Below are 14,756 nucleotides of genomic sequence, written 5' to 3' on the forward strand. Positions count from 1 at the left end.
CTGCAGTCACATGCATTTCCAGTGGATATGGTAAATAGATTGCTATACTATATACACAAACATGCACAAAGCCCAGAAAAACACTAAATATTTTCACATATTTGTTGGGTCAAGCTCTCTAAATCAATGGGGAGGTAAGGTAATTGACTGGTTGATCTTTATGTTTAGAACCTGATAAGAAAATGTATCTCATTTATATATTGCACTGAACATCCACAAATACTCGCATAATTGGTGGATTATAATTATAAACAAGTAAGGAAACTGACAGGCTGGGTTTTTTTCTCTATTACAAAAAGGCAGCACACAAAATGTACACTCAAGATTATTTATGTTATTGTACAATCTGCATTTATAACAAATAATAATAAAAAAGATTAAGATGTACAGTATTCGAATGATCAGGTCTGGTGTGGACCAATGACTCCGCCTGCCTAGTCTTCTTTAGGCCAACCAGAGCTCCAGTGATGGAAGAGGGGAGGGGCCAGGGTCTAGGAATGGCGCATACAGAAGTGATTGCATGTTCGTGTGTGTCTGCATACGCGTTCGCACACATGTATGCTCCTATGTCTATGTGTTTACGTACACGTGCATACATGTACGTCCCTATATCTGTGTGTGTGTGTGTGTGTGTGTGTGTGTGTGTGTGTGTGTGTGTGTGTGTGTGTGTGTGTGTGTGTGTGTGTGTGTGTGTAAGCTTGAGTGTTGGCAGGCACCTGAATGAAAAAAGGAGGGAAGTGGTAGATGGGGTGAAAGGATGACTGAAAACAAAAGAGGGGGAAAAGGAGGAGAGTAGTAACATGGGTTCAGTTGGTGTAGATCTGGCCCTCTGGTGGCTGGGGGAGCTTCATGTTCTCCTTGCACATCATGAGTCGTCTGAGCTCCTGCAGGACCACACGGATGCTGTATGAGTTCTGCCACTTGGCCAGCGCAGACACTGCTCGTGTGTCAACCTGCAGGACAGGGAACGGGGAGAGAGAAACATTACGTCACACCTCAATCACACTCTCACAAAACATGAGTCACATCTCTGTATATTTTGGTTGGCTGAAGCACTGATTGGTTGTGGTCAAATGACACTATATAAAAAAAGCATTATCTAACATAACCTGCCAGAAAAAGTTTGTTTTTAATGGGGGTAAAATGCGGCTACCAGTCCCTTTCGGAAAGTATTCAGACCCCTTGACTGTTTCCACATTTTGTTACGTTACAGCCTTTATTCTAAAATTGATTCAATTGTTTTTTCCCCCCCTCATCAATCTACACACAATACCCATAATGACAAAGCGAACACAGTTTGACATTTTTGCAAAAGTATACTAAATAAAAAACAGAACTACCTTATTTACATAAGTATTCAGACCCTTTGCTATGAGACTCAAAGTTGAGCTTAAGTGCATCGTGTTTCCATTGATCATCCTTGAGATGTTTCTACAACTTGATTGGAGTCCCCCTGTGGTAAATTCATTGTTTGGACATGATTTGGAAAGGCACACATCTGTCTATATAACGTCCCACTTGACAGTGCATGTCAGAGCAAAAACCAAGCCATGAGGTCTAAAAAAATACAAAAAGAATTCTGCAGCATTGAAAGTCCCAAAGAACACAGTGGTCTCCATCATTCTTAAATGGAAGTTTGGAAGCACCAAGAATGAGCAATCAGGGGACAAGGGCCTTGGATCAGAGAGGTGACCAAGAACCCGATGGTCCCTCTGACAGAGCTCTAGAGTTCCTCTGTGGAGATGGGAGAACCTTCTGGAAGAACAGCCATCTCTGCAGCATTCCATCAATCAGGCCTTTATGGTAGAGTGGCCAGATGGAAGCCACTCCTCAGTAAAAGGCACATGACAGCTCGCTTGGAGTTTGCCAAAAGGCACTTAAAGACTCTCAGGCCACGAGAAACATGATTCTCTGGTCTGATGAAACCAAGATTCAACTCTTTGGCCTGAATGCCAAGCATCACTCCTGGATGAAAACCTTCCCTAAGGTGAAGCATAGTGGTGGCAGTATCATGCTGTGGGGATGTTTTTCAGCGGCAGGGACTGGGAGACCAGTCAGGATTGAGGGGAATATGAACGGAGCAAAGTACAGAGAGATCTTTGATGAAAGCCCCAGTCTGCTCTGGAGCGGGTTAAAGTTCACCTTCCAACAGGACAACGACCCTAAGCACACAGCCAAGACAATGCAGGAGTGGCTTCGGGACAAGTCTCTAAATGTCCGGAAGCCAGAGCCCATACTTAGCCAAGTCAGAGCCTGAACTTGATCGACCATCTCTGGAGAGACCTGAAAATAGCTGTGCAGCAACACTCCCCATCCAACCTGACAGAGCTTGAGAGCATCTGCAGAGAATGGGAGAAACTCACTAAATATAGATGTGCCAAGCTTGTAGCGTCATACACAATAAGACTCCATGCTTTCAAAGGTGCTTCAACAACGTACTGAGTAAAGAGTCTGAAAACTTAAGTAAATGTCATAGTTTTTGTTTATATATAAATTAATCAAAAAAAGAAACGGCCCCTTTTCAGGACCCTGTCTTTCAAAGATAATTGGTAAAAATCCAAATAACTTCACAGATCTTCATTGTAAAGGGTTTACACACTGCTTCCCATGCTTGTTCAATGAACCATAAACAATTAATGAACATGCACCTGTGGAACGGTCGTTAAGACACGAACAGCTTACAGACGGTCGGCAATTAAGGTCACAGTTATGAAAACTTAGGACACTAGAGGCCGTTCTACACCAAAAGAAAGACGCCCAGGGTCCCTTATCTGCTTGAACGTGCCTTAGGCATGCTGCAAGGAAGCATGAGGACTGCAGATGTGGCCAGGGCAATAAATTGCAATGTCTGTACTGTGAGACGCCTAAGAGAGCTCTACAGGGAGACAGCGCGGACAGCTGCTCATCCTCCCAGTGGCAGACCACGTGTTACAACACCTGCACAGGATCGGTACATCCAAACATCACACCTGTGGGACAGGTACAGGATGGCAACAACAACTGCCCGAGTTACAACAGGAACGCACAATCCCTCCATCAGTGTTCAGACTGTCCGCAATAGGCTGAGAGAGGCTGGACTGAGGGCCTGCAGGCCTGTTGTAAGGCAGGTCCTCACCAGACATCACTGGCAACAACGTCGCCTATGGGCACAAACCCACCGTCGCTGGACCAGACAGGACTGGCAAAAAGTGCTCTTCACTGACGAGTCACAGTTTTGTCTCACCAGGGGTGATGGTGGGATTTGCGTTTATCGTCGAAGGAATGAGCGTTACACCGAGGCCTGTACTCTGGAGCGGGATCAATTTGGAGGTGGAGGGTCCGTCATGTTCTGGGGCAGTGTGTCACAGCATCATCGAACTGAGCTTTTTGTCATTGCAGGCAATCTCAACATTGTGCGTTACAGGGAAGACATCCTCCTCCCTCATGTGGCACCCTTCCTGCAGGCTCATCCTGACATTCCCCCCCAGAAATGTCCGAGAACTTGCAGGTGCCAAGGTGGAAGAGCGGGGTAACATCTCACAGCAAGAACGGGCAATTCTGGTGCAGTCCATGAGGAGGAGATGCACTGTAGAGGTCCACCGATTAATCGGCATGGCCGATTAATTAGAACCGATTTCAAGTTTTCATAACAATAGGTAATAGGCATTTTTTGACACCGATTATGGCCGATTACACTGCACTCCACGAGGAGACTGTGTGGCAGGCTGACCACCTGTTACGCAAGTGCAGCAAGGAGCCAAGGTAAGTTTCTAGCTAGCATTAAACTTATCTTATAAAAATAAAAAAATCTCTAAACATAATCACTAGTTAACTACACATGATTAATGATATTACTAGTTTAACTAGCTTAATAATGCTGGACCCTAGGAAAAATTAGGCAGATATAATTAAAAACATTCCATTTCACAACACATTAAGTGTGTGCCCTCAGGCCACTACTCTACTACCACATATCTACAACAAAACCCATGTGTGCAGTGGGTATGTTATGTGTACCAGTCATTCAACTGCATGTTAGCCCTGCACTGAACTCCATCTTATTATAGCAGCCAGGGGAAATTTAAATCAGTCATTCACTTCAATTAACATAATCAAATCTTCAAACATACATCAAAAAATATCTACAACACAAAGGAGACATTTTCCAACATCTTCCTTCACAAATTGAAACATTTTGCAGGTTTTACAGTATTTTATGAAACAGCAAAATAGGCCAGCCAAACAGGTTTACTTACCACGCCATTGGAGTTGTGCACACCATTCAAGTTGATCTTAGTCACAAATCTGACAAACGGTGGTGCCTCTGGATATCTGGGACCACATTCAACCTTCAGACTGTACATCCTATTTTCATAGATTGTCTGAAAAATGACATACAAAAGACATCAGTGAGAATGGCAGGCCAGACAAAGGTTCCTGATAGCAGGTTATACAGAACGTCTACATAGGAAACAGTGGCCTTATCCAGGAACAAACTCTAGTCCCTACCCCCTAGAAGCTTGTGAAAAACAGAGGATTGGATAGATTTAGCATTATGGTTATAACTCCACCTTGCTCTTTGATAGGCTAGGTGGAATTTTTTCCATATTGCTTACATCTGTCCAATACTCTCAGATCGACGCAAGTGCCTAGTTTGGTCAGCACTAGGGGTTGTTTCTGGACAAGGCCAGGGAACCGAACTTGGTGAATGGCTGTGGATCAGAGTAGCCTACTCACCCTAGGAGGGCCAATGATCATCCCTCTCCATCTTGTTAAGGTCATGTCCTCATCATCTTCCAATCCCCAGCTCACCGTCCCATCCCCCACACCTTTCTGACCTTCTTCCAGCTCTTCAAGCAGCCGGAAGTTACGAGGAACCTTAACGCCTGTTAGTGTGAGAGACAAGCACAGAAAACAGAAATGATTGAAATACAAAACAAAAACAGTACACATCCCGTTATGGTTCAATATACACTGAGAATACCAAACATTAGGTACACCTTCCTAACATTGAGTTGCACCCCGCCCCTTTTTTTCTCAGAACAGCCTCAATTCTTTGGGGCATGGACTCTGTCGAAAGCATTAAACAGGTATGTTGGCCCATGTTAACGCCAATGCTTCCCACAGTTGTGTCAAGTTGGCTGGATGTCCTTTGGGTGGTGGACCATTCTTGTTACAAACGGGAAACCCAGCAGCGTTGCAATTCTTGACACAAATCGGTGAGCCTGGCACCTACTACCATACCCATTCAAAAGCTCAGAAATATTTTGACTTGCCATTCACCGTCAATGGCACACACTCAATCCATCTCTCAATTATCTCAAGGCTAAAAAAAAAAAAAAAATTGAAATCCTTCTTTAACCGGTCTCCTCCCCTTCATCAATAAAAGATCATAGCTTCCACCTGGATTCACCTGGTCAGTCTATGGTGTTCTTAATGTTTTGTATACTCAATGCATTTGTCAGTTACCCACCAAGGCAAGCTTTTCGATTCTTCTATAGTGCCCTTTGTACTGTTATTGCAGCACTTGCCAGGTTTTGTCTGGTTTTTGTTGATTGCAAGCCATACAAGACGAGGGATAGGCTAACTTTGACTGCAAAACAGGTCGAGTGGGTCAGACCACCTCAAGCTGTACCAAAACAGTTCACCTGTGCCTAGTTGCCACTGACCAGCCATTGGTCATGTAATCTGTCAATCACACCTGTACCTGGTCCATTGACTAATAGTCTGGTAGTAGCCAATATGAGGCTGCTGTCCAGATTCTGCTTCCTACTAGTCAAGTCCCTTTAAGCAGCGACAGAGAACAGCTGTTGTTCATAAACATCTGAACTACACTCAACAGCTGTCCATAAACCCGTAGATAGGCCTACAGAAGTTAGTTGGTGAGAATTTTGCATTAGACAAGTTATGAATATAGTAGTGATGGGATAATTGATACCGGCACTCCAATGTAGTTTTCAAAGCACTACTGATCCGACAATGTACCGATGCTCGTTTTAAAGTAACATTATGACGTGATCAATGACGTCCTTAGCTTTGTTTGATCACATGGTTTTTCAAACCTTGTGTTGCAAACTGTGACATCCCACGCATTTCAAGCTGATTTCAAACACCGACCACTACGGGACACCGTACTTACAATGTTAGGATTTTTTCATGTAGCATCACCTGAACAGTAGTTTAGCAGGTGGAGTCGGGGTCCAGAACACTCAGATGACAGATGGGGTTGAAACTAGAGGTCAACCGATTAATCGGAATGGCCGATTAATTAGGGCTGATTTCAAGTTTTCATAACAATCGGTATTTTTGGCCACCGATTTGTAAAAAAGTATTATTTTTTTTATATATAAATATTTTTTTACAAGGCAAGTCAGTTAAGAACACATTCTTATTTTCAATGACGGCCTAACGATTAACTGCCTTGTTCAGGTTGTTTCAATTAACTGCCTTGTTCAGGGGCAGAACGACAGATTTTTACCTTGTCAGCTTGGGGATTCAATCTTGCAACCTTACGGTTAAGTAGTCCAACGCTCTAACCACCTGCTTTACATTGCACTCCACGAGGAGCCTGCCTGTTACGCGAATGCAGTAAGAAGCCAAGGTAAGTTGCTAGCTAGCATTAAACTTATCTTATAACAATCAATCAAATATAATCACTAGTTAACTACACATGGTTGATGATATTACTAGTTTATCTAGCCTGTCCTGTGTTGCATATAATCGATGCGGTGCGCATTCGCGAAAAAGGACGGTCGTTGCTCCAACCTTGTACCTAACCATGAACATCAATGCCTTTCTTAAAATCAATACACAAGAATATATTTTTAAACCTGCATATTTAGTTAATATTGCCTGCTAACATGAATTTCTTTTAACTATGGAAAATGTATCACCTCTGCAACAGAGTCAGGGTATATGCAGCAGTTTGGGCCGCCTGGCTCGTTGCGAACTGTGAAGACTATTTCTTCCTAACAAAGACAGCCAACTTCGCCAAACGGGGGATGATTTAACAAAAGCGCATTTGCGAAAAGAAAAAAACAATCGTTGCACGACTGTACTTAACCATAAACATCAATGCCTTTCTTAAAATCAATACACAGAAGTATATATTTTTAAACCTGCATATTTAGCTAAAAGAAATCCAGGTTAGCAGGCAATATTAACCAGGTGAAATTGTGTCACTTCTCTTCCGTTCATTGCACGCAGAGTCAGGGTATATGCAACAGTTTGGGCCGCCTGGCTCGTTGCGAACTAATTTGCCAGAATTTTACGTAATTATGACATAACATTGGAGGTTGTGTAATTTAACAGGAATATTTAGACTTATGGATGTCACCCGTTAGATAAAATACGGAACGGTTCCGTATTTAACTGAAAGAATAAACGTGATAGTTTCCAGATTCGACCATATTAATGACCTAAGGCTCGTGTTTCTGTGTGTTATGTTATAATTAAGTCTATGATTTGATAGAGCAGTCAGACTGAGCGATGGTAGGCACCAGCAGGCTCATAAGCATTCATTCAAAACAGCACTTTTGTGCGTTTTGCCAGCAGCTCTTCGCAATGCATTGCACTGTTTATGACTTCAAGCCTGTCAACTTCCAAGATTAGGCTGGTGTAACCGATGTGAAATGGCTAGCTAGTTAGCGAGGGCGCGCTAATAGCGTTTCAAATGTCACTCGCTCTGAGACTTGGAGTAGTTGTTTCCCTTGCTCTACATGGGTAACGCTGCTTCGAGGGTGGCTGTTGTCGATGTGTTCCTGGTTTGAGCCCAGGTAGGAGCGAGGAGAGGGACGGAAGCTATACTGTTACACTGGCAATACTAAAGTGCCTATAAGAACATCCAATAGTCAAAGGTATATGAAATACAAATCGTATAGAGAGAAAAAGTCCTATAATTCCTATAATAACTACAACCTAAAACTTCTTACCTGGGAATATTGAAGACTCATGTTAAAAGGAACCACCAGCTTTCATATGTTCTCATGTTCTGAGCAAGGAACTTAAACGTTTGCTTTCTTACATGGCACATAATGCCCTTTTACTTTCTTCTCCAACACTTTGTTTTTGCATTATTTAAGCCAAATTGAACATGTTTCATTATTTATTTGAGGGTAAATTGATTTTATTGATGTATTATATTAAGTTAAAATAAGTGTTAATTCAGTATTGTTGTAATTGTCATTATTACTCGGCATCGGCTTTTTTTGGTCCTCCAATAATCGGTATCGGCGTTGAAAAATCATGATCGGTCGACCTCTAGTTGAAACCCAGTGGAGGCATATTATTCTGTGAATCTTTTTATGTGACCACACTTTCTGCACATTTCTGTTTAAACAATTAGTTGAATTGAGTAAAGTATAAGCTTCTGTCTTAAGCAGGGGTTGGAACTGGTTCAGGGAACAGAACTGAAAACCAGAAAAGAACGACATCTTTTGAAGAACAAAATCCGAACCGCGAACGAAAGTGATCTATACTGTCCAGGAAAAGAACAGTTAATTTAAAAGCATGGGAACCGGTTAAAAACTAGGACGCACAATATAAAATTTAAAAAAAAAATATATATATATATATTTTTTTTTTTAAATTGGTGAGCATATCGGAATCCGACGATATTAGCTAAAAATGCCAACATCGGCCCGATGTCAAGTTCAACGCCGATGTCAAAAACCGATGTCAAAGCTGACGTGCATACCTATATAACGTAGGTAGAAGACGTACCGACGCCACGAAAAATACAGCGCTACACGTTCATCACAGAATTCCTAACCTAGCTCACAATGTCTGCTGTGTGGATCTATTTTGAAGTTCCAAAGGAAGATAACAGAAGGGAGAAAGTGAAATCTTTCAATACCACAAACCTAATTACTCATTTGAAAGTGCATCACCCCCAGACGTTCAGTGACTACTTAGAACAAAAGCAGAAAAAAAACTAGGCGCACACTTCCAACTAAACAAGTTCAAGTCAAGTAGTCACTTGAAAGAGTAAGAAAATTTCAGAGACAACTCAGGCGAAATCCATTAAAATGCCAAGATAATGGAATTCATTGCCCTTGACAATCAACCGTTCTCTGTTGTGGATGATGTTGGCTTTCGCCAACTGGTCGAGCACCTCGAGCCCTGGTACACACTACCAAGTAGGCACTATTTTCAGATGTTACCCTACCGGAGTTACACAGTATTGTTGAAACGCACATCCATGAGCTACTTGCTATGGGCGTCACTGCTATTAGCTTCCCGATTGACATTTGGACCAGCGATGTCAGCACCATGAGCATGCTGAGTCTGACAGCACAGTGGGTTGACGAGGATTTCGTACTGAGGAACGCTATATTTCATGATCAATGTGCTGCAATTTCAATGGCATTTGAGAACATGTTTGAAACATAAACACACTCCTAGCTCAATTCAAACAACTGACTCGAGAAATAATCTCATCAACTGCGTCTGCAGCAGACGTGATACCCTCTGTCATGGCATTGAAACGCCTGCTCAACAAAACTGTCGACACAGACCGTGGGGTTAAAACTTGCAAAGGTACTCTACTAGAGGTTGTGAACAAGCAATTCAGTGGCATTCTCTCTGAGCCTCTTTAATGTGTCGCCACCATCCTCGATGCTAGGTACAAGGTCTGATACTTCGATGCAGACAAGAAAGTGTCCTTTAACAAATTACAAAAACACTTTGTGTTTCAATGTGTAACATATGCACGGTTCAGCTGTCAGAGATTTGAGCACTAAATGCATCAGGGCATCGAATGTATAGGCTTAGGCATTTACTGTAGGACTTTAAAATAAAATATATAAAAGTTAGAGATGCTTCGGCCTGGCCCCATAGAGAGTGATATGCAGGCAGCATGCTATGACACCGACATGCATTTCTTATAAAGGCGTACAGGAGGCTAATTCGTTAATTTTCTATCTGAATATTTTGTATACAGATAAGCATTATATTGTTCAATTCTAGGAGTAACTTTGGTAGGCCTAAAACATTCTTTGTCACCTCAAGTTCAAACGTTGTAGTCAGTTGGAACGTCGCTGGCACTGCCTTGAGCTCCCGAGTGGCACAGCGTTCTAAGGCACTGCATCTCAGTGCTTGAGGCGTCACTACAGACAAATCCAGGCTGTATCACAACCGGCCCTGATTGGGAGTCCCATAGGGAGGCACACAATTGGTCCAGCGTCGTCCAGGTTTGGCTGGTGTGTGAATGAAGGAAGATAACGATGTGCTCTGGGATGCACTGAGTGATAGCACAGTAATGCGCACTTAAGGTATGGGCTCTACCGGCATTTAACTTCTTTTGGAACGGGGGGCAGTATTGAGTAGCTTGGATGAATAAGGTGCCCAGAGTAAACTGCCTGCTACTCAGGCCCAGAAGCTAATATATGCATATTATTAGTAGATTTGGATAGAAAACACTGAAGTTTCTAAAACTGTTTGAACGATGTCTGTGAGTATAACATAACTTATATGGCGGGCGAAAACCTGAGAAAAATCCAACCAGGAAGTGGGAAATCTCAGGTTATATAGTTTTTCAAGTGATTGCCTATCCAATATACAGTGTAAATTTGGTCAGATTGCACTTCCTAAGGCTTCCACTAGATGTCAACTATTGTAAAAGGGGAGCGAATAAGAGCCGTTTGAACCAGTGGTCTGGCTGAAAGCCTTTAGTCACGCGCGCACATGGCTCCGTTCCCTTTCATTTCTAAAGACAAAGGAATTGTCCGGTTGGAATATTATATAAGATTTATGATAAAAACATCCTAAAGATTTATTCTAAACATCATTTAACATGTTTCTACAAACTGTAATGGAACTTTTTTTTACTTTTCGTCATGTGCATTTGGAATAGTGAACTAAACGCGCAAACAAAAAGGAGGTATTTGGACATAAAGATTAACTTTATCGAACAAAACAAACATTTATTGTGGAACTGGGATCCCTGGGAGTGCATTCCGATGAAGAACATCAAAGGTAAGTGAATATTTATAACACTATTTCTGACTTTTGTTGACTCCACAACATGGTGGGTATCTGTATGGCTTGTTTTGGTGGCTGAGCGCTGTATTCAGATTATCGCATGGTGTGCTTTCACCGTAAAGCTGTTTTGAAATCTGACACAGCGGTTTCATTAAGGAGAAGTTTATCTATAATCCTATGCATAACACTTGTATCTTTCATCAAAGTTTATGATGAGTATTTCTGTAAATTGATGTGGCTCTCTGCAAAATCACCGGATGTTTTGTAGGCAAAACATTACTGAACATAACACGCCAATGTAAACTGAGATTTTTGGATATAAATATGAACTTTATCGAACAAAACATACATGTATTGTGTAACATGAAGTCCTATGAGTGCCATCTGATGAAGATCAAAGGTTAATGATTAATTTTCTCTATTTCTGCTTTTTGTGACTCCTCTCTTTGGCTGGAAAATGGCTATGTTTTTTTGTGACTAGGCGGTGACCTAACATAATCGTATGGTATGCTTTTGCCGTAAAGCCTTTTTGAAATTAGACACCGTGGCTGGATTAACAAGAAGTTAATCTTTAAAATGGTGTATAATACTTGTATGTTTGAGGAATTTTAATTATGAGATTTCTGTTGTTTTGAATTTGGCACCCTGCAATTTTACTGGCTGTTGTCGAGGTGGGACTAGCGTCCCACATATCCCAGAGAGGATAAAGCGCACTTCCGGGTTTTCCGATCACGAGTAAATCTGATTAGAAGTATCAAGTGTGACAAAACGGACACGTTTACGAATGAGTATGACGAGATCGACACACCCCTAGTGATTCAGAAATAAGGGAGAGATTTTTAATTAGAATGGATTATCCTTTTCAATACTAATTAAAGATACTATAGTTATCACGTTTCACATTGGATTTATTAACTACAAAAAGTTAAGTGTTTTTATTGAATTCCGGTGCCACTCTGCAAAAAGTTACATGGGGAAATAATTTCAGTTTCAACTCCCGGTCTTAAGCATCCTAAATAATGCCCAAAATTACATTTGACAGCAAAAAAAAGGGGGTTTCACAGCTAAAAATTGGAAGAATGATAAAGGTGCGAACCTGCAATGGTAACTCAGTGTAGGCTATGAAGACTCGCAACTAACCGCTGCGCCATGGAGATTTGATGAATAGCGGAAAAAATGTATATATAAAACATTAAACGGTGATTTTCATTACTGACCAGCAGCTGTCACTAATGTGCATTGTGTTAAAAGCTCAGAGTAATTAACATTTTCAGCACAATTTGGTGAAAGCCCCAAAGACTTCAGAAAGCCTCAGTTTCCCATCACTAGAGTATACCACCATTAGTGGGTTACTCGTGGCTCCTTGCTGAACTGTATCCACTAAGTTTAGTCATTGTTATATTATTGGGTGCAGAGATGAGCAATAACTCAGGGCAGATTTAGTGGGTAGACCCACTGACACCGAGGTTCTAGAAATGTTCTGCTAAATTCCTAGTCATAGCTATCTGATAGTGTGGCATTTAACTTCCAGTTTACAAATTACAGCATTTCTGCTTATATTGTTTTTGGTAATAAAAACGGATTGTTAGTGTAGAATTAAGCTAATCAGATACGTGTAACATTTATAGAGACCACTCTGCATCAATTACCCCACTATCACTACCCAACCAAAGTTAGTACAATAAACCCCCGACTATTTGGGGTTCTTAATTGATTATTAACTAGGCGTGTATATATATAGTTAGCTAATTCAATTTGTAACGTTACTGGCCTGTAAAGCAATCCGCAGAAATGTGTGGGTAGACAATTCTTACTAACGTTAGCTAGCCATTTCAGTTCATAGGCCAAAACGGGTCTGGCCTATATTCTGATGAGTGAGCGAACGTTTGCTAGCTGATTGATGCCATCATAGTTAACAAGAAAGCCTATTGTCTATATACAATGTAATATAGCCATATTTCTAACATAACGTAAGATAGCTAGCTAACTACAAGTCAATGTGACTGACAAGTTAGCTAAAGTTACCTCACGAAATCACTGACAAATCGTGTCGTTCAGGCTAACGTGTGCTGAAACCGTTCATATAGTTAGCTAACTACCTCAAGACAACTCAGCCAGTTCGACCTACTCCTGCGACTAGCGAATAATGGGCTAGCTTGTAGCTTTCTTACTAATGACGTTCTGGATGTGGAAGCTAATGTGAGCAGCTAGCTAGTTTGCGACACGAGCTAGAGTGGTTAGCAAAACGTTAGGCTAAAAACAACGGCTGATGAATGACGCGGCAATTGATCAGTCGACACAGGTTGGCGAGTTATTTTGCCATGTTACATGAGTTAAATTTAGCGTTAAATGTATGGGTAACTAACGGAATTTGACATGTCCTGTTAGCTTCAATTCACTGTGGCAATGGAAATTACAAGACAAAAAAACCTTGTCAGCTGGCAGATACCAGGTGCTAGCTTGCTAATTTCGCTAGCTATTAGCTATGTATAGCAATGTTTTGAAAAAATAAGCAGTACTTGAGCATTTCTGTAAGATATATTGCAACATGGAACGCTTGTACACTTCATCAACAAACGTTTATTGACTGTTACATGGAATAAGTAATGTGGTAGTCGTTTATTTATGTGAATAATTTACCTGATCCGGCGGCGACCGCCATCTTGTCGCTTAGTAGCGGGAGCGCACACGTAACCATAGTTGGTTAAAGGGGAGCGGAGAGATGGGAACGCGCTTGCTCGAGATTTACCCACCCCCAATACTAACGTAACGAAAGAGGCGTTTTTTAAATTTTATTTACAGACAATGGTAGTTCATTTGATAATGGCATATATTTCAAATAAATAATAAGCTAATAGCAGAGAGGAAGAGGTGAAGCGAGAGAGAACTGTATTTTCCAGCAGGTAGCGTTTTTTCGTACACCAAGCAAGGACTTTTTATATAGAGCCCCACAGTGGAGGTATCGTAATACTATAAAACCTAGAGGTCAAACAAGGAAATGGTTCCAATCGTTTTTCTACCATAATTTTTTCCCCATAGGGAATTTTAGAAACACTTCAAATAAGGGCTGTGTTTCATATAGGCGTATCCTGGTGTGACGTTTTGATAACCGGGTAAATCTCTTTCTGACAAGGTGACTTTTATCAATATATTCATCTCTATTTACTTGCAGATTTGAAAATGCTACTTAGCATCAAAGTAGACATCATGTAAGACTACAAATCCCTGCACGCCATCTCTAGCTGACGCCTTTGTTAACAGGTATTGTGTCAATTTACATTTTTTCCCCCCAAATGTATTAATTACTACATTTAGCTAACAGATAGTTAATCTAGAGATCCTTACCTTTGCCTCGATTCGGCAGTCTCGTCCAGATCATGGCATTTGTAGTTCTTTATGATAGCCACATTAGCAGCTAATTGGCATTACATTTTTTTGGGGGGGGGGGAATACAGGTGAATATATTGATAAAAGTGACCTTGTCCTAGAGAGATTCACACGGTTATCAAAACATCACGCAATTGTAAGCCTACTCAAAACACAGCCCTTATTTTAAGTGTTTCTAAAATCCTCTCTGGGAAAAATGATTGGAACCACTTCCTGTTTTGACTGCTAGGTTTTATAGGTATTATAACTCATACTGTGGTACTCTATGGAGGTCAATAGCTAGGTTTCCATCCAATTGGCAACAGGTTTTCATGCAAATATTCTAAAATATGCATAAAGAAAATGTGCATTTTCCCAACAGTGGTATGTTTTCCACCAAACCATTTTTTTTTCAGATAAAAAGCAGTGCG

General features: G+C 41.2%; 1 protein-coding gene across 2 annotated transcripts; it reads right to left on the reverse strand.

Annotated features, from left to right (window-relative positions):
• Window positions 1-312: 312 nt before the first annotated feature.
• On the reverse strand, window positions 313-13,718 carry LOC115168031 (ubiquitin-conjugating enzyme E2 variant 1). 2 transcript variants are annotated; one of them, XR_003870611.1, is made up of 5 exons: window positions 13,600-13,718; window positions 4,717-4,865; window positions 4,236-4,361; window positions 695-953; window positions 313-644 (listed from the first exon to the last, which is right to left on the reverse strand). XR_003870611.1 is itself a non-coding variant. In XM_029722879.1 (4 exons), exons 1-4 carry the CDS (start codon window positions 13,655-13,657, stop codon window positions 807-809), a joined length of 480 nt encoding a protein of 159 aa, XP_029578739.1. In that variant the 5' UTR covers window positions 13,658-13,718; the 3' UTR covers window positions 313-806. The 2 variants fall into 2 exon arrangements, 1 of the variants encoding a protein (XP_029578739.1); XM_029722879.1 differs by having other exon boundaries at window positions 313-953.
• Window positions 13,719-14,756: the final 1,038 nt, after the last annotated feature.

Source organism: Salmo trutta, chromosome 30 (assembly GCF_901001165.1).
Source record: "Salmo trutta chromosome 30, fSalTru1.1, whole genome shotgun sequence".
NCBI classification, from domain to species: Eukaryota; Metazoa; Chordata; class Actinopteri; order Salmoniformes; family Salmonidae; genus Salmo; species Salmo trutta.